The sequence below is a fragment of the Vigna unguiculata genome, chromosome 8, assembly GCF_037176805.1.
Source record: "Vigna unguiculata cultivar grain cowpea cultivar isolate G323 ecotype 2 chromosome 8, ASM3717680v1, whole genome shotgun sequence".
Lineage (NCBI taxonomy): Eukaryota > Viridiplantae > Streptophyta > Magnoliopsida > Fabales > Fabaceae > Vigna > Vigna unguiculata.
Window position 1 is genome coordinate 41,927,789 of NC_140799.1, and position 24,771 is coordinate 41,952,559.

Genomic DNA, 24,771 nt, shown 5'->3' on the forward strand with positions numbered 1-24,771 from the left:
GAAGAGTTTTTATAAGAAAGAGGGTATCAAACATGAATTCACAACAATATCATGTACTTCACAGCAAATGGTTTTTGGTTTGATAAGCTCAATATAGATTAGTTCAATAAAGTCCAATTTCGATTGATAAGTTAGGTTAAATAATGATTTGGTTGATTACTATTGTGACCATTATGCATATGAGACTTTCAAAAGGTGAAAGATTGAAGACAAATTATTGAAATAAATAGGAGGTTCCGAGGACAATAAAAACTAAAGGAAACCCAAGAGGTTAGAAAACGATGATTATAAAAAAACTATGAAAAATAAGAAAAAGGAGATAACTCTAAATATTTTTGGTAGATCAGTATTAATACCTTTTCGTTAAGAGTTTCACACCATAAAAGATAGTTCCATCTCTTGTTATCTCTAAATCAAATAATATTATTATATTTAATGTTTTACTCCAAAGAAACACATAAAATATACTTTTGATGTAAGTTAACACACACAGAGAAAATAATACTGTTTATCTTATTAAAAACTAGACAAATTAACTCATTATTAACGACTAAACTAGTGGCAAAACGGCCAAATACAAAACAAAGAGGCTAAAATGTTCTAAATTTTGAAACAATCCTCGGATTAGTCTCCCAAGTCCAAATGCAAGATCAATGGATTTAAAGCTACCTTTAGTGAGATTATTCTTATTAAAAAAAATCACTTTGTGAGGATTTTCAATAAATAACTACCTTTATGGGATTTTACTTTTACTCCAGCTGTCTCATAGCCAGGTCAAATTGATGGCCAAATATCAGAGGTTGAAGACTGAACAAAAGAGTACATTATTACATTTTACATGCAAAAAGAATAAAATGAATGTAGAGTTCTGAAGCCTGACCTACATATATTACATTTACATGCAAAGAATAACCCCACCTCTCTCAACAATAGCAGGGAAATATGGGAATATATATTTATAACTAAGGCTACATAAATTATATGTAGAAGTAATTAGATGGATCGGTTGCGTTTGCCGTGTCTTTACAAAGAATAGACCGAGCTTCAATCACTGTGCGAGGAGGCTCAATATCTTTGTCTTGCAAAGCATTTCCTCGTAATCGTTGCATTTGAGAAGCAAAGGTATCATCTAGTATCTACGAAGTGAAACAGTCCACACGTCATACAATATACAATATTGCAATCGGCATCATTAGAAGACTGTGCCACATAATCTAATACTATTGACTTACCCCAAGAGCATAGGACGAGCCGTTGTACCATATCCTGTTTTCTTTCCTTCCTTCCAGAAATTTCAAAATAATCTAGCACAAAAATGAATCAAAATAAACGACATCGATGAAAATTCTGAACCAACAATGTAAAACATATATACGAGGTTTAGTTGGATACCTGTCCCATCCTATCCCACAATCCACGACATACTGCTATAAAAATCTGGCTGGTAAAGACCTCATGCAGGTTGGAGACGAAATCAATGAGTTGTGAATTCAACAACTGCATTCTTTCGCGGACTTCTGCTTCTCCATCGGTTTCTGTTGTTTCCTCAAGAATCTTTTTCAGTCTTGTGTTTCGATTAGCTTGCATCTGAACAATTCAATTGCATCAAATGTAAATAAACATTAGAGGCTTCCTTTGCAATAACTTTTAAATCTCAAGGAGTCTGAATGATCTTACATTGTTGACAAGATTCCCTATTATTGCTTGCAAATACGTTTTGTATTTGGTTCTCAGTAGAACAGTTATTCCATTCATTTGCTCCCCAAACAGTGTCTTCTTATCACCCATCACAGGTAGACAGGAGGCCCATGAATTTAGGATGTCTTCCACTCTACAATGTAGGACATCAAGAATCCTCTTGAGGGTATTCAAGAATATTCCTAACTGTGGATAAATCAAAATGTGAAAAAATATTTCAATATATAAACACATTATAGATAGACATCAGTCGTGCATGCTTTCTATTATGCCACCAAAGTTTGTTTGAGCTTAAAATTTTGAGTATTTAATCTTAGCGGATTTGGGATCTGGACAAAAGCAAGAATTCAAAAAACTTACTTGATTAGGAAGCAAATGAACTGTTGTTGATTGTCTTCTAGCTATCTTTTGAACTTGCAAGTGAAGTCTCTTTGGTATGCTATCCTTTAAAGGAGTTAAGGTATCGCTGTATTGTTTCTCGAGGGATTTCACAATTGCCCTTTCAATGTTTGCAACAGCCTTACAGAGAGAAAAAGAGCAAGGACCACAAACTCAAGGATTACTTGCATGCATGAGAACAGAGTAAAACGGTAGAAATAGATATCTTGAATGCTTATGGCTTAAAATAGAAATATATTTAGTTTAGAACTTACATTTTCCAAATAAAGTGAGTATTGAGGCCATCTATTGATTGCTACTTCATACTGGTTAAGGTTGTCTTTGATTTTCTCATACATTTCCTCAGCAAATGGGGAGGTGGAGTGATTTGTGGTTACTCCGGCCCATGGCACCTGTATCATTTGTTTGTATTGGGGAGGTTAACTCATGTACAAGATTTTGTTGTACATAAAACAACTTGTTAAGAAAAGTGAGCTTTTTTTAAAGCCTAACTCAACCCCACAAAACCGACTTGTATGGTCCGTTAGTAGGTGGAACGAAATGTTTAAGAAATCTCGCTAAGATAGACTTTTTAAACAATGGTTCTGATACCATGTTAAAAAGTGAAGTTTAAACCTAACTTAACCCCACAAAACCGACTTGTAAGGTAAGGTTTGAACCCAACATATCTCTAGTCGATGTAAGACTTCCAACACAACTGAAATGACAACTACCTTTTCTGCTTTACATAAATCTAGTAAACCAAGTTGCATATCCTGTATCCACACCATGATATAGTTGTGGAACAAATTTCTGGAGTCTACTCCTCCCTGCACGGGACTACAAAGTGAAGAGTATTGCATGTCAGAAAGTATATTTTAACTTTAGGGAATCTGAAGTATTGTATTTGCATGTTGCAAACCTTATATTCCATGACTCAAAATCCCGTTCAAAATCTGCAGTCGCCACTAGAAGCTCATTTACATGTGCCTGTGGACTCGATGGTGGCAATGCCGAAAGGAAAGCTCTCAGCCTTTTACACAACTCTGTGCTGTAAACTGCCGCTGTTATGTTTGTGAGGTCAATTGAACTGAAAATTGGAAAATAGATCTCAGACAATTCTACGAACCAAAATTAAAATGCTCTGACAAAATAGACATGGTAATATGCGTAATGCTCTCCTATATATAATATATAAATATAATCCCTCGTTGTAATTTTATGCACGAGGAATTGAAAAGCCACTTGTTAGGACAGTTAACATATGAAGCGAGCTGTTCCTGCCAAATACCTAGGAAATATATGCTGACCATGGGTCGTATGCTGATTGTGAATCTTTATGTCTGCCTGGATTTCATTTCTTATAGAAACACAAAGATTCTTCATCTTCAAGTAGGCCGTTGAGATGGTAACGGTATCCATTTGGTAACATTCAGAGGTGCTTGACACAAATTCATCAGTCTCCATCATGTGTTTTCTACACCTTTTTCTTGCTGCAGTCTGTTGACAGTAAACACTTCATTTAGACTCAAAAGGAAAAAAGAGTTTTAGCATTCAAGCTTGAAATTAAGTTGAACAGGGGCACAACATGTCACTTAATGGTGAAAATTTTAATTACCTGAAGATAGTTTCTTAGAATAGTTTGAGCATCTAGAGATAGTATATCATGAAGACTAGTGTAAACTTGAACGGCAGGATCCAAGGCTGGTGCTGCAGACTCAAATGCTGGACCAAAATGATCCGTTAAACCTGATGGCGAGTTTTCATCTAGCGACTTGTAATTCTCAAAAACAGTTGCTAGAAGACTTTCAATTTGAGTTTCACAGTCTGAAAGTATACTTCTCTGTGAGAAATAAATAGAGAAAATTGTTACACCATTATCCATTTCCAAAAATCAGGAACTGCAAATTTGGTTAGACAGAAAAAGCATTAGTTATAAAAAATAACAGATTTCTCAGAGTAAAAGAAATACAAGCAATTGCTCATTATACTTTTACGCATGTTTTCTGTTCATATAATTTTTCTTTTATGAAGTGCAAAGACACGTATAACAAGTATTAATGTGGTCTAAACTCTAAACAAATCCATTAACATAGCATATTAAACTAATGAGAAGCTGGAACAACAGAAGTACATGACTTGGGAAGTTACTGCTGTGGGAAAGAGATCAATATATGACTTACCTCCTGCCTGGTCAAACTCCTCTCACTTTTGGCCTTTATTAGGGGTTCAAGCAATTCTCTCACAAGCTCTAGGCAGTCCTTGGTTGGAGTTGCCACATTCATCACATGTAGTAGATATCTACAAGAAGAACACCGTAGGTAAGTGAGAAAAATGAATTAAGAAAATACACAAATCATATAGAAGCGTAAAGAATATTAAAAACCATTTTAGTCCACATTTTTTAGGGCACCCAAATGAAATTAAAATACCTCAGCTTGGCATATGAATTAGAAACTCCATAATAGTCTGCAAATGCATCTAACAACCATTTCCAGTGTCCATTTATACGCAAGTTTCGGGAGTGAAAATGTTGCGCACTCATGGCACCCTCCAATAATAAATCATAAGCTTGAGTTTCCACAACAGCCGCACTCTGCAGAAATGTAGAAACTGAGTAAATGAAAACACAAATCTATGCTCAGAATGGCACGCACAGCCAGAAATGACACATTGGTGTTTAGTGGTGAAGTCTAAGATAGAATAATAATTTAGTCATGATGAGCCTTTTCTTTAAATAAATAAAACAAATACTTGGTACAATCAAATTAGAATAGGTTTCTCTTTCAATAGCCGCAAATGATAAATTTGATTAAAGACAGTTGATAAGCATGATCCTCGTCATAATTAATCCAAGATAGAATCCAGTTATTAAAAATATTTCATCTACATGTTTTCTTCTTTGCCTTTATCCACAAATGGTAACTTGGAGGATGATCCTACGTCAACTAACTGGAAAATTTCTACTGAAAAAAAAAAAAAACATTTATGAAACTAAATTTTGGTAGAGATAGAACCTTAATATGAGTGTTCTCGTTGCTCGTCATTGTGCTGCCGATAGACAGCTGGATCTTGCCAACACATTCACGTTCATCATGATATACTGGCCACCACCTAATTCGGTCACTCTGCTCATTCAAGATAATTCATTATGTGAATGTGGAAGGTGCAGGGTCGAAAAGTAATATTTATTGGACGATGAAAGGGTAGAATTCATACAGGATTATCACTGAGGGATGAAATTGGAATTCTGGCTTCACCATGGACTGCCTTTTTGGAATCTTGGACTTCTACAATTAAAGCATCCCCTTGGCTCAATGGGAAACTGAAATTACAAAGCAGTTTGAGATTTATATGATTAATATTTCAACAATGGAAGAAATGAAGATGTGTGATTGTAATTTTTAGTTTCTCAAAGAATATACAGTGTAAATTGCCATCGGCTGTGTACCAGCAGAACTTAATGAATAGTGTATGATTTTCAACACTTAAGATTGTCTGCAACTATATCATGCTATAATGCATTTGGAAAACCTTCACTGACTTCAAAGTTTCACTATTTTCTAAGAGCCTGACAGCAGATCAATCAGAAGAGCATCTCCTAGTTCAAACATAAAATTAAAAAAAAAAATAAAACTTACAAATCATGGTAATCTCCACTTCCAGGGCGCAGAAGAATTGCAGAAGATGGCTCCGGTTCATTTTCTTCCGTTGTACTCTTAAGTTGGATCAAACAATGTAGTGGCTCTACAAGAATAAAACAGACATCTTTTATTCATTCATTGTGTAATCACAGGATAGGTGTTAATGAAGAAAAGAGATCTATAAATGTTTCAGTGAGATATTTCCCATATCAAAGTTAAATGGTTTCTAAACTATAAAATGAAAGAGTTCCAAATCCTTCCATCAGATGAACTAACCTTCTGATGCCAGTGAGAATGTGGCCGACTTCATAGAATTTATGCCAGTTTTCACAAGTGATGAAACATGCCGGACATATTCCACCCCAGCATGCATGTAGTGTGATCCCCTCTGTGACTTTGTGATCTTAAGTTTTTGTCTAGGTATAATGCGGAGTTTCCTCACTGCAATTTTCACATAGGATATCATATTACACTATTCTCAAGTCGTTTGAAGGAGATCCAATGTTAATAAACATGATTACAGAAAAGTAAGTATTAAAATATGTCTATTGAAAAACGTCATTTCATACAATAATTTACAATTAAAATCCTATTTAAGTTCATAGTATTTGAAGGATAAAAATCCGTTGAGATTGTAAGATTACCTTCCACTCTTATTTTCCCTACAACTTTCTTAATCTTCAGGGGAACTGTTTGTTCTGAGTTTCTTGTATTTCTTCTTTCAGTTAGCTTTACACCTCGAGGTTGCAACAAGAACTCGTGCAATCTAAGGAAACAGTGCACTTTAAGAAATGACGGAAAGCAATAAATGAAGCCAAAAGAAGTGCGCTTGTTAAACAATACGAAACCCACCCAAAGGCACTTCGGAGAGCCAGACACTCATCTTTTAAAAACTCTGGAGCCTCAGTGCAGCCTCTTGCCCATGCTTGTAGGCATAAACGTATACAGGCGTCATAAGTGATAAGGGTTTGCCAGGCATATTGACTATTGCAGCTGCTGAGATAACATACCATAAAAGAAAGAAGACACTAAAATGTGAATTTCAAAGCGACATTGTGAACTATATTAATTAAACTTAACTATATTAGCAAAGTATTAATGTTGATTCAAAGTCAAAGATTGGGGGCACCTGTTGCGGTAATATTGTAAATGAGGAGTCTGTCTTTCTAAGTCATCTGTAAAAGTATTATCCAGCCTGCAGAGTATAGTATCAAAAGTACACGACAACAGGTTAGGGAAGGATGATTCCGAACAGATAAAAATAGAGAAACATAAATTGAGATCGTTGCAGTGAGTGAAGGTAGAAATGACAACACCTTTCCCCAGGCTCAGTGGTTTTTGTAACAGTGTTGGGTTTTTGTTCAATGGAACTCTCACTCTTTGAGCCATCATAATCCACAGAGTCCCGTGATGGCCAAGATGAACGATCAGTTGGTTCATTCTTGACCGAGCTTTCTGAATCCCTCTCTACTGAAAAATCAGCATCAATGATGGGAGGAGCACTCGGAGTACCCAATCCGACGGCGTCATCAGGGCATTTCACATTGCGAGGGCGAACTTTCTTCTGAAACTGAACAGCGCCACCAACTGGAGTGAGCTTTCTTTGAACACATTTATTGAAACCCACTTCTCCATCCGTGAATCTTCTGACACTGCATGGAACCTGAATGGTTAGGTTTTGATTGGCCAAACCCGTCTTGAGAATTCCACAGCGCCCTTGCCCTTGGGGTTTAGATCCAAACAGTTGTTCCTCGTCGTAATTGTGCGGAATTGGCGAGTCGGAGTAATCAAGGTTGCTGGGGGCAGAGAGTTCTTCGTCGGAGAAGTCATCCTCCATGCTGACGTCGCTGTCGTTGTCGGCATGGTGATCGCCGTAGCCAAATGCGAGGTTGCGCGGCTGTAACAAAGCTGAGTGGAACTTCAATGGAGGCAGAACAGGGGAATTGAGAGCGTTGGCGGAACTCAAAATGGGAGATCTCGGGAATCGGTCGCTTGTGCTGATTTTCTCCGCCAGAGGAGAGCGTATCAGAGAAGGAGGAGGATCTTCAACCTCAAGCTTTGGTTTGGATCCCTGTAGAAAACATTGAAGTTGGAAAAAGGGTCAAAGAATCCCTAAAAAAAGTGACGAAAAAAGAAAGTGAAATAGTGCATCGCACAGAAGAAGAAAGAAGAGATACCTGGTTGATCCATTGGATTGCGCTCTCGTCCAAACCTTCGGTAAACATGGCGAATGTAAGAGAGAGAGAGAAAGAAAGAATGAATGAAAATGAAACAGAGGAAGAGAAAAACGAAAGGAGCGTGATTCAGTGACAGTGATGCAGTGAACGAGAGTGCAGTGTAGAACTAAAACAGGGGAACTCTCGTCCAACGGCTACTTTGAATTTTCAAACCTTTATTGCGTCATAGATCATTCTTTATATATTTGTATAAAAATTATAGCACGTTTCCCTAAATAAACGATTGGTTCCATGCTAAAAATACCATATATATATTTTTTAATTAATTCCAATAATATTTTAAAATAATAAAAAGTCCTTAATTAGTACAAACAAATGATAGTGCAGTTTTCTTAAGTGGTTTAATTAGTAAAAACAAATGATAGCGCAGTTTTCTTAAGTGGTTAATTGACTTAATGGAAATTTTACTGCCAATATAAAAATTCAAATTAAAAAAAAAGCCTCTTGCTGATTAATATATGCTTTTACACAAGTCAATTATTACATAACATTTAATAGTTTATGTATGAGTTCAAATGGATCAAAATCATCTTAAATATTTTGAAAGAAATAAATCATGTGTTTTGGTCAAACACAACTAAATTTATTGTTTATCTGATTGATAATTGGACTTTAATATTGAATCAATTAACTCAATCCATCTATTACATAATATACTTACTTTATTAATTAAATACATTGATAAAAAAAATCAAATACATTAAATTTAACTTTCTTTCTCTTCTCTTAACATATTTTAGAGAAGATTATTCCTTTTTCAACTACTTTATAACTTAATAATTTTACGCACCATTCACTAAATTCATTTAAAATCAACTTTTTATTTTATTTTATTTTATTTTTGTTTTTTAAAGGAAATTTTTTTTTTCAGAAAACGCACAAATTGTTGTGCAATATTTAACTCTGACGATAAATGCCATTAAAATAAAGTTTGAAACATAATTTGAATATCCAATCAAGATGTTTTCATGTCTTTTTACATATGCACATTTTTTTTTTCTAATTTAAGATTTGATGTAGTTTGCTTAAATGTACTATCAACTCAATATATATATATATATATATATATATATATATATATATATATATATATATATATATATATATATATATATTCAAGTGGTTATAAATTTGTAAAACACAATTACAAAATACATGCATTTATCAGAGTATATTAATATTTATTTTTAAGCCATAGTTAATTCTACGAGTTAAGATAAGCCACATTTAATTATATAAAATACAATAAATATTTTCTTTCCATTCGAATTATATAATGTATTTTTTGAAGTTAATAAACCTTTTGAGTTATATCGTAAGGAGGTACAAAAATTTTTCAGACAAATATTGTGGGAATTATCACCGTAATTTAATGTTACGTGTCTAATTTTGAGGATTAAATTTATATATTTTAGAGAGGAAAAAGTCAAATAGATAAACACATGTGTAATGAAACAAATTGTCTGCTTATGTAATACACCAATCACAAGACTCCGTTCTAAATTTTGTAACCATATTTTTTAATACTTTAAAATTTAAAGAAAAAAAACAAAAGGACGCTTTAAAAAAGCATCCTTGATGTGCTAATTTCTTTTTAAAATACAATTATTTATATATAAGTAACTTTCAAAGTTCATTAAAAACCTCTCATCTTTATGAAGAAAAGTTTAATCAATTGTTTACATATGTTTATTAAAATACAATTATTTATATATAAGCAATTTTCAAAGTTTATTAAAAACCTTTCATCTTCATAAAAAAAAGTTTAATCTGTTGTTTACATATGTTTTTATTTGAATTTCAAACTTATAAGTGAGATGTAAATAACGTTCAAACTCGTGGCTTAACTTGGCTTATTACGGATAGAATTAGATTAGATTAAAAAAAAAAACGTTTTTTAAATATTGATTAAACTAAATACAATTCACTTAATTTATAGATTAAACGTTATGTTTTTGTATAATAATACTTAATGAAATATGTTAATTATTTGAGATAACTCAATTTTAATTCAATGTATAACAAGTCAATTCGTATGAATTTCAATAACAACGTATCACAGATGATGACAAAGAAAAATGATCTAATCATTGTCGTTTTGTTTTTGTGCTTGAATTGTTGAAGCATTCAAACGTATTGCAGAATTGGTAACCTCTATTCATTTTCATTTTAGGGTTGTATGCTGCCAAAATGACTGGGTCATCTATAGTGACCAACACTTACGAATTTTGATGCATCAAAGTTCAAAGAGATACCTAACCACCTACCCCAGCACATAGAGGTATTCATTCACCAACCAAGCGCTGCCCTCTACTTAAAGCTTTGAAATTTCTATTCCATGTACAACTTTTGATCTCTCGCAGTGCTAGTTTCAGCAATTTGTAAACATGGCAACCGTTACTCCTCAAAAGGGTAGTATTAGTAGTAGTGAAAGTGACGCAGACCCTCTTAACTGGGGTGAGGCGGCGGAATCACTTAAGGGTAGCCACTTGGAGGAAGTGAAAAGGATGGCGGCGGAGTACCGGAGGGCAGTGATCCATGTGGGTGGAGAGGAGAAGCTCACTGTGTCAATGGTGGCTGCTGTTGCTCACCATTACTTGCAGGCTAAGGTTGACCTTTCAGAGTCTGCAAGGGAAGGGGTTGAAGCTAGCTGCAAGTGGATCATGGATAACATCGACAAAGGCACTCCCATTTATGGTGTTACCACTGGTTTTGGTGCTTCCTCCAACAGGAAAACTCAAGATGGCCTTGCTCTTCAGAAGGAAATGGTTAGGTGACGATCAAAAACTCTGCTTTGCTTCATTCTGAATGTATGTGTGTTAGAAAATCTGTAGCAATTATCCAACTTCCTAGTCAAAGTCAAAACACTGATTATTCTGAGTTTATCACTTTCACCTGATGAAAAAAATCAGACAAAGTTCCATTAGAATTATATAAAGTTCTTCTTTTGGTTTATGTATACATGGATTTACCCCTTTTCCTTCCCAGGTTTTTAAATTGCGCTATATTTGGCTACGAAACAGAGTTGTCTCATACACTGCCAAAATCAGCAACCAGAGCAGCAATGCTTGTGAGGGTTAATACCCTTCTTCAAGGGTATTCGGGTATTAGATTTGAAATCTTAGAAGCTATCACCAAACTCCTGAACAACAATGTCACCCCAATCTTACCCTTACGTGGTACACTTACTGCGTCTGGTGATCTAATTCCTCTGTCATATATTGTTGCATTGCTAACTGGTAGGCGAAACAGTAAAGCTGTTGGACCCTCTGGAGAGTCCCTCAGTGCTAAGGAAGCTTTCCATTTAGCAGGTTTAGAAAGTGGGTTCTTAGAGTTGAAGCCCAAGGAAGGTCTTGCTCTTGTAAATGGCACAGGCGTTGGGTCTGGTGTAGCTTCTGTGGTGCTTTTTGAGGCAAACATTTTAGCTTTGTTGGCAGAAGTTCTATCAGCAGTTTTTGCTGAAGTCATGCAGGGAAAGCCAGAGTTTACACATCACCTTATACATAAGCTGAAGTACCATCCTGGTCAAATTGAAGCTGCTGCTATTATGGAGCACATTCTAGATGGAAGCTCTTATGTCAAGAATGCTAAACTGCAACAGCCAGATCCATTGCAGAAGCCTAAAAAGGAACGTTATGCTCTTGTAACTTCTCCTCAATGGCTTGGTCCACAGATTGAAGTCATCCGATTTTCGACCAAATCAATTGAAAGGGAAATAAACTCGGTAAATGACAATCCCTTGATTGATGTCACAAGTGATAAAGCTCTGAATGGTGGTAATTTCCAAGGCACCCCAATTGGAGTTTCAATGGATAATGCACGTTTAGCTGTTGCTTCAATCGGCAAACTCATCTTTGCGCAATTTACTGAACTAGACAATGATTTGTATAGTAATGGGCTACCATCAAACCTGTCTGCTGGTAGAAATCCAAGTCTGGATTATGGTTTTAAGGCATCTGAAGTTGCCATGGCTGCTTATTGTTCTGAACTTCAATATCTGGCAAATCCAGTAACTAGCCATGTGCAAAGTACTGAGCAGCACAACCAAGATGTGAACTCCTTGGGCTTAATTTCGGCTCTGAAAACTGTCGATGCCATAGAGATATTAAAGCTTATGTCTTCAACTTATCTGGTTGCACTCTGCCAAGCTATTGACTTGAGGCATTTAGAGGAAATTTTCAAGAACACTGTCAAGAGTACTGTAAGCAGAGTTGCACTGAAAACATTAAGTACTGAAGACAAAGAAGAAATTAACCCATTTCGACTCACCGAGGAAGAGTTAGTTAAAGTGGTCGATAGAGAATATGTATTTTCCTACATTGATGATCCCTTAAATGTTCGGTACCCATTGATGCCAAAACTGAAGCAGGTACTTTATGAGCAAGCACACAGCAGTGTCATTAATGACAAGAATGTGAGTTTGTTGACTTTTGAGAAGATTGGAGCTTTTGAAGAAGAATTGAAGTCTCTCTTGCCAAAGGAAATTGAAAGTGCACGGGTGGCTTATGAGAACGGCAATCCAACAATTCCAAACAGAATCAAGGAGTGCAGGTCATATCCACTGTACAAATTTGTGAGGGAAGAGTTAGGGATAAGGTTGCTCACAGGCGAAAAAGCTCTCTCACCAGATGAAGAATTCGAAAAAGTATATACAGCCATGTGTCAAGCAAAGATAATTGACCCAATTCTGGAATGTCTAAGAGATTGGAACGGGGTTCCCATCCCAATATAATGTTCCACAAAAACTAGCCAGGGGGATTTTTCGTGATATGATTTACGCTTTTATTTTGAATAACTATTTGTGAGAAACTAATATGGACTTCTCTTATACGTTTTATCTATACGATTAAATGAAAAATAAATGTCATTACTTTTAATGTGTGACAAATTTATGTGATTATTAACATATAAAATAATTTTGCATGTATATTAAGATAAAGGCGTCGACATTAAAATAAGACTCAGTTATTTGTATAAAATCCATTGAACTTGTTTTGTCTTTAAGAGAATGTAGGCATACATCCAATTCTGTCCAAGAGTCACTAATGGACTAATGTAATGTTCAATGCATTTATAATTTATTTAATATTTTCCACATCCATCGGGAATATGTACGTATGTCCTCGACATCAAGAAGAGGAAATCTTCAAGAAATGTAAAATAGAAATCTTGATGTAATTTATAATACTAAGCTAGATATATAGATAACTAACCAAAAGCTATAGTCTATAGTTAATTAGAAAGTCCCTTTCGCATCCTTGAACACAAACAATTCGAACTACCAAATGCTGTAGAAATCTTGAAGACACCTAGAAGTATCCATTTAATTTTTCTTAATCAGTACTTGTTTGAATGAACAAGGAATGAGACCATCCGTGCAATTACATCTTTCTCAAGCAACTTTACCAAACTAAATCACATGAAACAAAATGATACCAAACACTAACTGAACAAGTAAACCACTTACGGGTGACAGGAAGAAAGGGGAACAAACAGTAGTTCGCATAGCAACATAAGATCGATTGAACACTATTTACTGCAATAATCAGCAAGACATCTGTTTCCCACTCACTATGTTGCAAAGAAATGAAACTACAAAAAAGAATTACACAAAAGTTATACCAATTAAGAAAAATCCCTCTTCCAGCATGCCTTTTGCTTGGTTGGTGAGAGATAGCGAAGCAAACTTCAATCTATCTTTACTGATGAGAACAAGTAGTGCACAAAGTAAAATGACATAAGGAAGCCAATGGTTCCAGTTGACAACATGATTGCAATTGCCATGAGCAGTGAATAGCCAAGATAAAGTATAGCCGAGACAGGTCCACTCAAACTCTGCAGGTCAAAAACCAAGTAGTTAATGGAGTACAAGAAGACATAAAGAGCAACAGAGCCTGAAGCAAAGAACGACTTCCACCACCACCGCCAATCTTCCACACAAAGATGCATATATGTGAGGACCACCGACACTTCAGCACAAACAATAACAAGCAGTAGAAGAACAACCAACAGGAAACCAAATACATAATAGAACCTCCCAAGCCAGATACTGGAAAGGATAAAGAAAAGCTCAATGAAAAGGGTTCCAAATGGAAGAGTTCCTGCACCAAGAACAAGAAGCCATGATGGATATTTGCGTGCAGGAATCTCCCTTGGAATCTGGTTAGTTCGCACAGGATAGTCAATTTGCTGAGCTTTTGTGCCCATAAATCCTCCAATGAGAGTAAGTGGCACTGAAATGCAGAACCAGAGAAAGAACAACTCAAAATACAGATAAATGGGAATAGCACCAGTACTTTTGCTGCCCCAGAGAAGAAAATTCAGTGTCGTGAGAATAATAAAAGCAATCCCAGGGAAAAAGCACGCAGATGACCAGGAAACTGATCTCCACCCTTCTGAAGTTCCCTTAAGGGTCCTCCACAGACGTACACTGACATATCCAGCAGCAATTCCCAAGAAGAGATATAAAATTATCATCCCTGTTAGGAGCATTCCCCTGGAAGCTGGTGACATGAAACCCAGGGCTGCAAAAACAATTGTCACAGCAGCCATTCCGAGAATCTGAACCCCATCCCCAACCATCACACAAAGAAGCTTTGAACCTTCAGGCTCTCTAAAAACATCACCCACAACAAGCTTCCATCCAGAAAGCTCTTCATTCATCTGTGCTTGTGCCTCTTTGTCCAACTCCTCATACCGTGTCAAGTCCCTTCTCACAGTTCTCAAAAAAATGACAAAGACAATACCAGCTAGGAAAAAAATCACCATGAGTGAATTTAGGATAGAGAACCAATGCACCCGGGAACCCTCCATCTTTAAATAAGCATCCCAACGCGATGGCCATCTTATATCACTTTTCACAAAGTCAACTTCATATGTAAATGCTACCCTCTCTTGCTCTTTAATTGGTTGGTACTTGTCTAGCTCAGCTGGGCAGTCTGAAGAAGAGATAATGTCATACATGTGGAGTTTGGTCATGACTTCAGGATCCCTCTTAATACTACAAGGGATAACCTGGAAGCCAACAATTTCATATCCAGATACCTTCTTCTTGTCAGCTTCAGAAATAACACCCATACCTTCCTCCCCAGTCCCAATGATTTCAACACCATTCCCTTCATATTCATGAACCAAGACTTTGAATTTGAGATGATTGATGATGTAATCTGCACTACCATCCGGTGCCGTGTACCCAACAGGGAACCCCGTCCACTGGATTTTAATCCCATTTTGATTGGCAAACCTCATAACAGGCAAATTGTCAAGGATCATATTTACTTGATACAGATCACGAGTCCTTTGTTTCAGTAGCTTTACCTCAACCTCGCTCAAGGGGGGCGTAGTGCAGAGGTAGATTGAATGATTAACATTCATGCTGAAAAGGTAGGGAGAGTTATCGATCTGATCTCCCCTGAGGAGCTCTCCAAGATTCTCAGCACTTTTCTTTATGCCACCAAGCGGCTTGCAGTAAGGGAGACTGTAGTAGCTGTAGGGAAGCTCAGTCTCAATAGAGGTCAATGAATTAACCTTCGCATATATGTGATCTCCAGTCGAGTAAGTGTGCATGTAGCTTCCCGGAAGATAAAATGCATCGCTAATTTGAAGAAAAAAATTGACAATGAAGAAAAGGCAAACACAGTAGATCACTGGTTTTCTCCTGGTTGGTACCTCCATTATCCACCAAATGTCAAAAAATTAACCCAACTCGGACGATGCATTCAACACGAAATCTACATCAGAATAAAACACTTACATGAGATGGCAGATATTTAAACAAGTACGAATAGAATGCAAGCACCCGACATGAACATTCAGAAATCAGATCTATAACATGTGAAGCGTGAGGAAAGGAAACAACAACGCAGATGAGCTTACGAACAAAAAATCAGATGACAAGAATAAACTATAACAGGAAACAACTCCAACGAAAAAGCTAACAAGTAATAACAACACGAGAAGAAAAAACACGAGGAATGCGTAACTAATCGATATGGGAGCAAGAACGAGGAAAAAAGACATCATCAGGAACACATTGCAAACTGAAATGCAGAGATCTGATTAGAGAGGAGAGAGCGTTGAGATTACCATGGATTCTGACAATGGAGATTAGATGCAAAATGGAGTAATTTATAACCGTCTATAATTATTATGGCATTTATATGTCTTTTTTTTTTAACTTTTGGATAACTATTAATATTACATTTACATATATATTTTTACAGTAGAAATAAAATGATCACGTATTCAAAATTTATTTTATTTTTTTAAAATTCATTATATACCCAAAGTAGGATGCATTCAAATTTAATACACCATGAAATCTATTTAAGGATATAATTGGAAATATGGACAACCGACCACGGTTCTGTTTCCATAAGTGAAAATTACGAGAATAGAAAAAACACTAACCGTCACAAAATGATTATTACTTTCTGTAATATTAGGCCCAGTCAGGCCCAACTTCACTCAACAATCCCGTTTTTAGTTATTCATGGACCCTTTAGTTGAGGCTTTTACTTTTTGCACTTCAACAATTTCTTCACGCACCCCCTAACAATTTTTAAAATGACCATTTTGTCATCTGAAAATGCAACTTTCAGATTATATATTCTGAAAATTTTCCACAATTTCCAAAATTTGGAAACATAATTTCCAGAATAAAATTTCAGGAATATAATTAACCTAACTTGGACGATGCATTCAACACGAAATCTACAACAGAATAAAACATTTTAACATGAGATGTCAGAAATTTAAACAAGCAAGAATAAAATGCAAGCACCCGACATGAACATTCCGAAATCAGATCTATTAAATGTGAAGCGTGAGGAAAGAAAACAACAACGCAGATGAACTTACAAACAGAAAATCAGATGAGAAGAATAAACTACAACACGAAACAACTCCAATAAAAAAGCTAACAAGTAACAATAACACGAGAAGAAAACACACGAAGAATGCGTAATATGGGAGCAAGAAAAAGCAAAAAAGGCATCATCAAGAACACATTGGAAAGTGAAATGCAGAGATCTGATTAGAGAGGAGAGAGCGTTGAAGTTACCATGGATTCTGACGATACAGATCTCAATGCTCAACACAACGCAACAGATGCAAATGGTGATTAGATGCAAATGGAGTAATATATAACTATCTATAATTATTATGGATATCCTATTTGCATTTATGTGTCTTTTCATTTTAACTTTTAGATAAATATTGATATTACATTTCCGTGTTTTTTTTTTTTTTTACTTTTGAACAGTAGAAATAAAATGATCGCGTGTTCAAATTTTATTTTATTTTTTTGTAAATTCATTAAAATTACGAGAAACGAGAATAGACAAAACACTAACCGTTTGCTCGCCAAAATGATTATTTCTTACTGTACGATTGGGCCTAGTCAGGCCCAACTTCGGCTCAAAATTCCCGTTTGAAGTTACTCTTGAACCCTTTAGTTAAGGTTTACTTTCTGCACCTCTACAATTTCTTTGCACACCTCTCAAATTTTTAAAATGACATCTTGCTATCCCGAAATGTGATTTCAGATTATACAAACTTTTCAGAATTTCCGAAATAACATTTTCGGAACAAAATTTCCAGAATAAAATTTCTGGAATATGATTTCCAAAACATAATTTGAGGAGTATATGAAATGTATTCTATAATAAATTTTCCAAAACATATTCTTTCCATGCAGCATTATTCAACACTTATTTTTCTTCATTTTGCAACAGCAAAGACGAGTCTTTTTCTCTTATTGGTAGAATGCAGATAATAATTATGCGAGTGAAGGAAGCAATGAATTTCTGGGCCTGCTTTAATAAACTTTGATTTTAACAACTAATCTTTTGTTATTGACATGAATAATTTTTTTTCATGACTAAATTGTTGTGATGTTAAAAGCGAAAGTACTTTCTTAACAAATTACACAACCAAATGTTGATAAAAAAGAGAGGGGAAGGTTGATCTAGCCAGAAAAAAGAGATATCAGAAGCTGTGAAGTGTTTGTAATTGTTTTACATGTCATTTCTTAGAAGTGGCACACCAAGGAACAAAATGTCCATGATGAAGATCATGATGATGATGATACAGTACCAAAGAGCAAAGAGAGGATATAGAAAAGTGATTGAGTTTTGGTAACTGCGTACAACAACAACACCAACAACCGAGACAGTAAAGAATATGTAACAACATATGATACATCAGTGGAACTTGAGACTGGTCAAGATGTTGTTGTGCACAGGGTCAGCAAGATGATCTAGGAGGTTCTGGTATGGACCAACACCTGTGACAGGAGCTTGAATAAAGTAACCCAAGATCGCCAACATAGCCAACCTTCCATTCTTCACCTCCTTCAGCTTCAAATCCTTCAACGATTTCTCATCCTTGCCGAAACCAAGAGGGTTGAACAAAGGTCCTCCGGGGTATGCTGGTTCACCAGAACCTCCGAGACCTTTTTCTAGTCCTAAGAAGTACTGCTTCCCCATAGACCCTGGTTTCGCCCAGTCTTGGAATCTTCTGTGTTCTGCAAAACCCATCAGTGCCATCTCCAACACGAACAGCGTGTACGAGTCTGCCCAGTAGTTGTATGTTCCTGCGGGTGGGAACACACCGGTTCTGAACCATGGCAGTGCTGTCTCCTCAGGGATCAGACCAGCCTTGCCCAGAATTTCAGGTGCTATGGCACCAACTGCGCCCAACATTGCAAAACGACCATTGATGATCTCACCATACGCTAGCCATTTCGGCTCGATGAACCCCCCTGTTCCTTCAGGGTCTGAAAGCCCAAGAGGGTCAAATCCATAGTCACCGGGAAGGCTGCAAAAAACCAAATCTTCTTCTAAATTCCACAACTTTATCAGTAGTTCGTTCAAAAATACGATTTTTTTTTTTTTTTTTACCTGCCATCCAAGTAAGAAAGACTTTGCTTTGATGCAAACCATAAAGGTCTGTCCGCTCCTTGCTGAACTCAAAAAGGAAGAAACTTTGTTAAGTAGAAGAAACTTCAGATGCAGATGAAGAGAAAAAAAGGAGTGAGAGAGGAAGAAAAGAAACCTTGACAGGGGGAGTAGAAGCTGCCTTAACAATGAAGGAGGCTTTTCGGGAGAAGGTAACCGGAGATTGGTGTGATCTTGGTCCGAGACTCTGTCTTGCAGCCTCTGCTGAGAGGACGAGAGATGAAGATGATAGCAGAGCTTGTGCAGGCATGGTGGTTGGTTACTACTACTCCTTTGTTGCGATTGCAATTTGTGCAGCAAAAGAGAGTAATGGAAGTGAAGGTTTATGTGTTTGAACCACTAAAAAGCCAAAGGGGTGGAAGATATGGAGGAAGGTGAACCACTACTACTTTGGCCCGCATGTACGACCAGTATCCAACTCATGGTGGATATTGCATGGCGCAATGCAGTGCAGTGAGGATGAGATTATGATCTTGTTCTCCAACCAAGTGTGTACACGTAATGTCATGAATCCGATAAGGGTTGGATATTATTTCCTGTTTCTTATTTTCTCTGGATAACGTCTTCCCAAATTTTCAAGGATGAATCTTTTCCACATGTCAGAATTTTAACATAGGTAACACCACAGGTCACAAAAATAAAACACCTAGGATGTGTAACATTAAAATGTCGAGATAACTGTTTGTTTCTTTCTTGCTGGTTCAAATTATTTCGATATATTGTATTTATATAATATAATAATTTATACAAATTTTTTTCTCTTTTCTCCCTTACTATGAAATTAATTATGACTTTTTGTATCTTTTTTTTTTATGTTTGTTCTATTATAGATTTAAAAAAAAAAACAATAAACTCATTTGATACACTAGAGACATAAAACTCTGTATCACCAGCAAGGCAGATTTTATTTTCAAAATAAAAAATATTATTATCATATTATATATGAATTTATATATTTTTACGTTAATATATTGGTACTTGACTCATGGTATAAATATATAAATCTCAAAAGTTTGAAAATTTGATATATTTAATAGTAAATTTTAGAAGCTGAGAAGATCAAATGAAAAAGCAATTAGACCAAGTTTTTTAAGGAAAACACGTTTTTTCACAATTTGGTTCAATTTTCATTTCTTATTAATATATAAATTGAACCAAATCATGTATTATATTTATTTTTCTTTTGTATTTCTATATAAAACATGATTATCTTAACCAAAATCACGACTCAGTTTGATAGTCACAATATATAATTTTACGTGTTGGATATTTTTTTGGTTGTATTTCGTTTTGTTTTGTGACTGGAATAGCAGATCAATGTGTCTCTTCATGACATCCATGACTAATTAACATTGGTTTATAATGCAAATGTAATGCACTTCTTATAAATAAAATGTTTGTTGTGTAATCATCATATGTGGTTTGGTTTAACTTCATTGAATATAGTTGATGCAAATGTCGTTTCCAGAAGTTAATCTTTGCTTAAAATTTAATCTTATTAATTATCACATTAAAATTTATTTAGAAATTCAATGGAATAAAAGTTGTGAAAATATAACGTAAATGCAAACGGACATTAATCTATATAAATTAATTAAGAGAAAAAAGCAGAGTATTAAAAAAACAACTCTAAAAATCTAACAATTCGATTGCATTGTTTGATTATTTTTAAAATATTACATTTTTTTTGTAAATATATAAAAATAAATGGCTTGTAACACTAACATTACACTTCTATTATGTATAGAAGGTTTTTGTTTTTACAAAAGACTTAATTTAATCATTTAAACATTATAAAAAATTAAACACATAGATAAACCTAGAAAAACAAAAATCAAGCACATAAACCAAACTATAAAAAAGTAAAGTTAAGTAACATGTTAAGCTTGGTTTGCTAATATTTTTAATTTATAGTTCAGGTTGCTAACACAACTTTACATTTCCTCTTAACAAATTTGAATACTTTTTGTGGGACATTCATTTAAACTATACACTATAAAACTAGACCTTTTTTCCACAACCAAAAACCCACAGTAAAAGATGATAATCCCGACCAAACAGGGCACATGACTCAGTTCAATGGTTATAAAATGCAACTAGGAGCTTAAGTATAAATTTAAATTAGGTTTACAGTGTATTGATGTGTTTTTTTAGTTAATTCTATGCGCCTCCGTTTTAGACTATTGTTTCTAGATATCCTTGTACACCGGATTGTAATTTAATAGTGTTTTTGACGAAAACGACAAGACTGGAGGGTGATGTGAGTAAACGGGATAAATAGCATAGATTGTACCTTAGCAAGAGATCTCCAAGTGCTTCTTTTTTTGAGCTAACTTTACTGTTTAAAATCTAGCATTGGACATGAAAAACTTTAGTGTAATACATTAATGGCAAAACCCATAAAACAATGCAACAATCTCTGATCACTTCCCCTCAAATAACTGGCTAAAATGTTATTTCTTCGCTGTGCTTGCAGCCGTGTACCTTGTGAGAACATAGCAATCTGGCGGTGTAATGTTTGTATAATAGTTCTGGATTGTTTCTGTAATTTCAAACCCAAATTTCTTATAGAAGTTTATGGCATCTTCATTGTTTGTCTGCACATGCAAGTACACCTCAGAAATGTTTTGCTTGGAGCAAAGATCAAGAGCATGATTCAACAACTTTGTCCCTGCATAAACCCCCAAAATCACATCACAAAAACTTGCATAGAGAACGTACATAAAATTAAAATGTTCCCAATATGAAGCTTGCACTTTATGACAAACCATTAATCTGTATTTTACTGAAACAAGTATCCACACCAAGTAGTCCTTGACAAAAAAGATCAAGTTAAGTAGATCACCAGGGGAAGATATTCAGTTTCTTTCTTACCAATACCAAGTCCACGGTAAGGTGCTAAAACGCCTAATGTCATGATGTAAACCCGAACTTGCCCCCCTCCTTCCTTCTTCTCCAGCCGGCACGCAATTGCTCCCACACATATATCACTATAGTATGCTGAAAGACAAAGGAAAAACAATCAATCTTTGGCAAGTTATAGATACATTCTACATGTCCTTTGTATTGTATACCCATCCCTTCTTTGGGTATCACCCATATCATCAAGCACAAACGAAAGAACAGAGATATCAAACAAGCTGGTCCGATTAAGGAAACCCTCTATAAATACAGAAAAAGGGAAAAAAAATCAATTTTCAAAGTGCTCTCTCCAAACCGTCAGCATATCCAATGTTGCCAAATGAAGATCCTAGCTCAGATCAGGGAGGGAGTAAAAATTATATATCCTAGGGTCGTAACATTAATCATGACATCCTACTAAAAATGCAAAATTATATTTACACATATACATGTGCACAGAAAATGACAGATAACAAAAGTAACCTAAATCACAAAATTCAACTAACTAAAATAGAAAATTCATAATCATGAGGTTACATACAACTCATAATAAGTTACACAAGTAATCCTTAATAGCAACCCATAACAGAGCATGGGCAGAAAAATAGAAACTTAAGAGATGTGAGGTACAAAGCTTGAACCTTTAAGGAAAAAGCTTTGAAGGCAGAAACTGAGATGACGGTCAATTGAGGCAAAACAAGGAAATAAAAGAGACCAGAGATAGAATAGAGAATTAGATTAAGGTTATTCGAGTGAGAGTACACATCGGAACAGGGAGGCAAGCCTTTGATCTAATTACTACAAAAGGAAAAACCAAGAGGTCTTATATGTTCAGATGTCCAAGTCAAAACTCTTGAAAAGGAGTTCCATTTGCCCGTTGTTATTGTATTTTTGAATCAACAAAGTTAGAAAGGCATGAAGGAAATTGCACAAGATAGACACTACGAATTCAGAATGTACAAGAAACTCGAATCAATCAAAGAAGTGACAACAGCAGAGCCTTATCTAATTAGGTGAGACAGCTACCTCAAACAGAATCATTCCAGTACGGTTGAAATGTAAATCAAAGGAAAATTGAATTAAACTAATACAAAAAGGTAAAAACCAAACTTTTGCTATTAATGCCAAGAGGGTATGGGTGGTTCAGTCAATAGATACTTTTTAAGATTAAAAAAAGTTATTGCCCAAAAATTAGTAAGTGTAAGCAATGGTTAATTTGCAACACCCAGAATAAAAAAAATCTTCAAATAGAGAAATGGCTAGTAATGGATTATAAGACCTATCCTACAGTGCAATTGGAATATTTAACTTTAATAAGTGAAGGAAGCTAAATTGCTAGAGTGAGCAGAAACTCAAGTACAGTAATAGCTTAAGGAAACCTCAAAGGGAATAGACAAGCCAAGATGACATTGTCAAATTCATGCTCCGGTATCAAACAAAAGGAAAAATCAATGAAGTACATCTTTTGGCAATCCACGAAGCTATTTTTGGAGGTAATAATTGAAACAAGAGTAAGTTTTTTTTCATTTACTTATTCATTCAAATGGGTTCCCCAGCAGGAAGCCTAACATGGTGAATATAAACCCGGTAGAGTAGCCTTTTCAGAAATACACAGGCGAGGAGTAAAAGAAATTAAGAAATATGTAACAGGTGGCAAGAATAAGATAGTGAAATAATGAGAAAAATGCAGGATGAGGTAACAGAGAAAAGAACCTAGTTTGGTGAATTCGCCGGAAGCGAGAGCATCGGCATAGTATTTGTCATTGTAACGAACGGGGAAAAGAGCGAGATTGAGCTTTTTGAGTTGCATAAGGTTCTTGTCCCTCACTCCATCAAGTGAGATAGAGACTTCACGCCCAGCTCCCATTCTACAGAAAGGAATACAAAAAATTGTATTTTGTTAGCAGAAACAGAGAAGGTGGCGTGGCAGGGAAGAGAATCTGCCACCCCAAACCAAAATCCAACTCCAATAGATAGAGAAATTAAAATCAAATGGGAAAACTACTATGGGTCGGAGAGAGAAAGAGAGAGGTGGCTCAGCCTCTGCCTCACCTCGGAAACGTTTGAATCTGAGAGTGAGGGGTGGCGTGGCGGTGGGCGAAAGAGAAAACCTAGAACCCGGGTTTCTTTTGACTTTTTACAATTTTATTTTTCTTTTTCTAGTAATTTAAATTAAGAAAATCCTGTTATATAATATTGTTTTACACTGAAAATTACAAATTTACAAGGAGAGACTGGAAGGTAGGTGAGAAAATTCTTTGAACTAGAAAAACACATGTATTTTCATTTTCATTGTGGAGAGAAAAAAAGGGGAAATTAAAATAAATATTAAGGATGGAAAATAACGAGTAGAAATATGCATTGTTAGATTAATAAGAAAAAAGTGGAAATAATTTATCCTTCCAATTATAATGAATAAAATAATAGTGGAAATAAATTATTTATCACATATTTTAACTTAATTTACAAACTTAATTTTAACCAGAATTTTCTTAATATTTAATTATTTATTATTTTAATCATATATGCATATATAAACTCACTCTTTTTTATTTCATGCTAACCTAGGATTCTTCTTGTGAGATAAGAAAGACTTTTCTTTCTATTCCATGTTTTGAACAATAAAAAAACTAATACTTTTTTTTAATGTTTTTGTCCATTTCATTTTCATGCAAATTAAGAGGCGAATTAAAATTGATTGTTTTGTGATTTTGTATTTAAATACTTCTCACTTTCAGTTTGTTGATGTTTAAAATATTTTTTACTACATTTTGTAATAATTATTTTTTTATATTGTGAAAAGTCATATAGTACTTTCCATTTTAATATTTTCAAATATATTTTATCATGATATTTGAGTTAACATCAAATAATAAATATGTTAAATGGGATAAATGATTCAAATATTATTATGAAATATGTTTTGAAATATAAAATAAATTTAACAAAATCTAT

At 35.0% G+C, this 24,771-nt stretch overlaps 5 protein-coding genes across 10 annotated transcripts; 1 reads left to right on the plus strand and 4 right to left on the minus strand.

The window, feature by feature from the left end:
- Positions 1 to 747: 747 nt before the first annotated feature.
- Positions 748 to 8,090, minus strand: LOC114194437 (portal protein). 2 transcript variants are annotated; one of them, XM_028084636.2, is made up of 21 exons: positions 7,898 to 8,090; positions 7,037 to 7,791; positions 6,850 to 6,915; positions 6,573 to 6,713; positions 6,365 to 6,486; positions 5,997 to 6,161; positions 5,718 to 5,823; positions 5,296 to 5,401; positions 5,094 to 5,204; positions 4,509 to 4,672; positions 4,260 to 4,377; positions 3,695 to 3,919; positions 3,368 to 3,576; positions 2,999 to 3,166; positions 2,811 to 2,916; positions 2,352 to 2,489; positions 2,059 to 2,217; positions 1,678 to 1,884; positions 1,393 to 1,587; positions 1,233 to 1,304; positions 748 to 1,136 (listed from the first exon to the last, which is right to left on the minus strand). In XM_028084636.2, the coding sequence occupies exons 1-21, from the start codon at positions 7,943 to 7,945 to the stop codon at positions 978 to 980; spliced, it is 3,540 nt and encodes a 1,179-aa protein (XP_027940437.2). In that variant the 5' UTR covers positions 7,946 to 8,090; the 3' UTR covers positions 748 to 977. The 2 variants fall into 2 exon arrangements, with proteins under 2 accessions (XP_027940437.2, XP_027940436.2); XM_028084635.2 differs by having other exon boundaries at positions 6,573 to 6,716.
- A 1,972-nt stretch (positions 8,091 to 10,062) lies between these two features.
- LOC114194438 (phenylalanine ammonia-lyase class 3) lies at positions 10,063 to 12,834 on the plus strand. Of its 2 annotated transcripts, XM_028084638.2 has the most exons (3): positions 10,063 to 10,238; positions 10,321 to 10,730; positions 10,946 to 12,834. In XM_028084638.2, exons 2-3 carry the CDS (start codon positions 10,345 to 10,347, stop codon positions 12,687 to 12,689), a joined length of 2,130 nt encoding a protein of 709 aa, XP_027940439.2. In that variant the 5' UTR covers positions 10,063 to 10,238; positions 10,321 to 10,344; the 3' UTR covers positions 12,690 to 12,834. The 2 variants fall into 2 exon arrangements, with proteins under 2 accessions (XP_027940439.2, XP_027940438.2); XM_028084637.2 differs by having other exon boundaries at positions 10,063 to 10,730.
- A 420-nt stretch (positions 12,835 to 13,254) lies between these two features.
- Positions 13,255 to 17,136, minus strand: LOC114194439 (transmembrane 9 superfamily member 12-like). 3 transcript variants are annotated; one of them, XM_028084639.2, is made up of 2 exons: positions 17,019 to 17,136; positions 13,255 to 15,687 (listed from the first exon to the last, which is right to left on the minus strand). In XM_028084639.2, exon 2 carries the CDS (start codon positions 15,629 to 15,631, stop codon positions 13,646 to 13,648), a length of 1,986 nt encoding a protein of 661 aa, XP_027940440.1. In that variant the 5' UTR covers positions 15,632 to 15,687; positions 17,019 to 17,136; the 3' UTR covers positions 13,255 to 13,645. The 3 variants fall into 3 exon arrangements, with proteins under 3 accessions (XP_027940440.1, XP_027940442.1, XP_027940441.1); XM_028084641.2 differs by lacking the exon at positions 17,019 to 17,136 and adding an exon at positions 16,043 to 16,148; XM_028084640.2 differs by lacking the exon at positions 17,019 to 17,136 and adding an exon at positions 15,940 to 16,080.
- Positions 17,137 to 17,959: 823 nt separating this feature from the next.
- LHCA3 (PSI type III chlorophyll a/b-binding protein) lies at positions 17,960 to 19,320 on the minus strand. Its single transcript, XM_028085731.2, has 3 exons — positions 19,013 to 19,320; positions 18,859 to 18,920; positions 17,960 to 18,775 (listed from the first exon to the last, which is right to left on the minus strand). The coding sequence occupies exons 1-3, from the start codon at positions 19,163 to 19,165 to the stop codon at positions 18,160 to 18,162; spliced, it is 831 nt and encodes a 276-aa protein (XP_027941532.1). The 5' UTR covers positions 19,166 to 19,320; the 3' UTR covers positions 17,960 to 18,159.
- A 1,856-nt stretch (positions 19,321 to 21,176) lies between these two features.
- LOC114193344 (Acyl-CoA N-acyltransferases (NAT) superfamily protein) lies at positions 21,177 to 24,000 on the minus strand. 2 transcript variants are annotated; one of them, XM_028083094.2, is made up of 4 exons: positions 23,869 to 24,000; positions 23,530 to 23,684; positions 21,790 to 21,915; positions 21,177 to 21,586 (listed from the first exon to the last, which is right to left on the minus strand). In XM_028083094.2, exons 2-4 carry the CDS (start codon positions 23,681 to 23,683, stop codon positions 21,369 to 21,371), a joined length of 498 nt encoding a protein of 165 aa, XP_027938895.1. In that variant the 5' UTR covers position 23,684; positions 23,869 to 24,000; the 3' UTR covers positions 21,177 to 21,368. The 2 variants fall into 2 exon arrangements, with proteins under 2 accessions (XP_027938895.1, XP_027938896.1); XM_028083095.2 differs by having other exon boundaries at positions 23,822 to 23,911.
- Between the last annotated feature and the right edge of the window lie 771 nt (positions 24,001 to 24,771).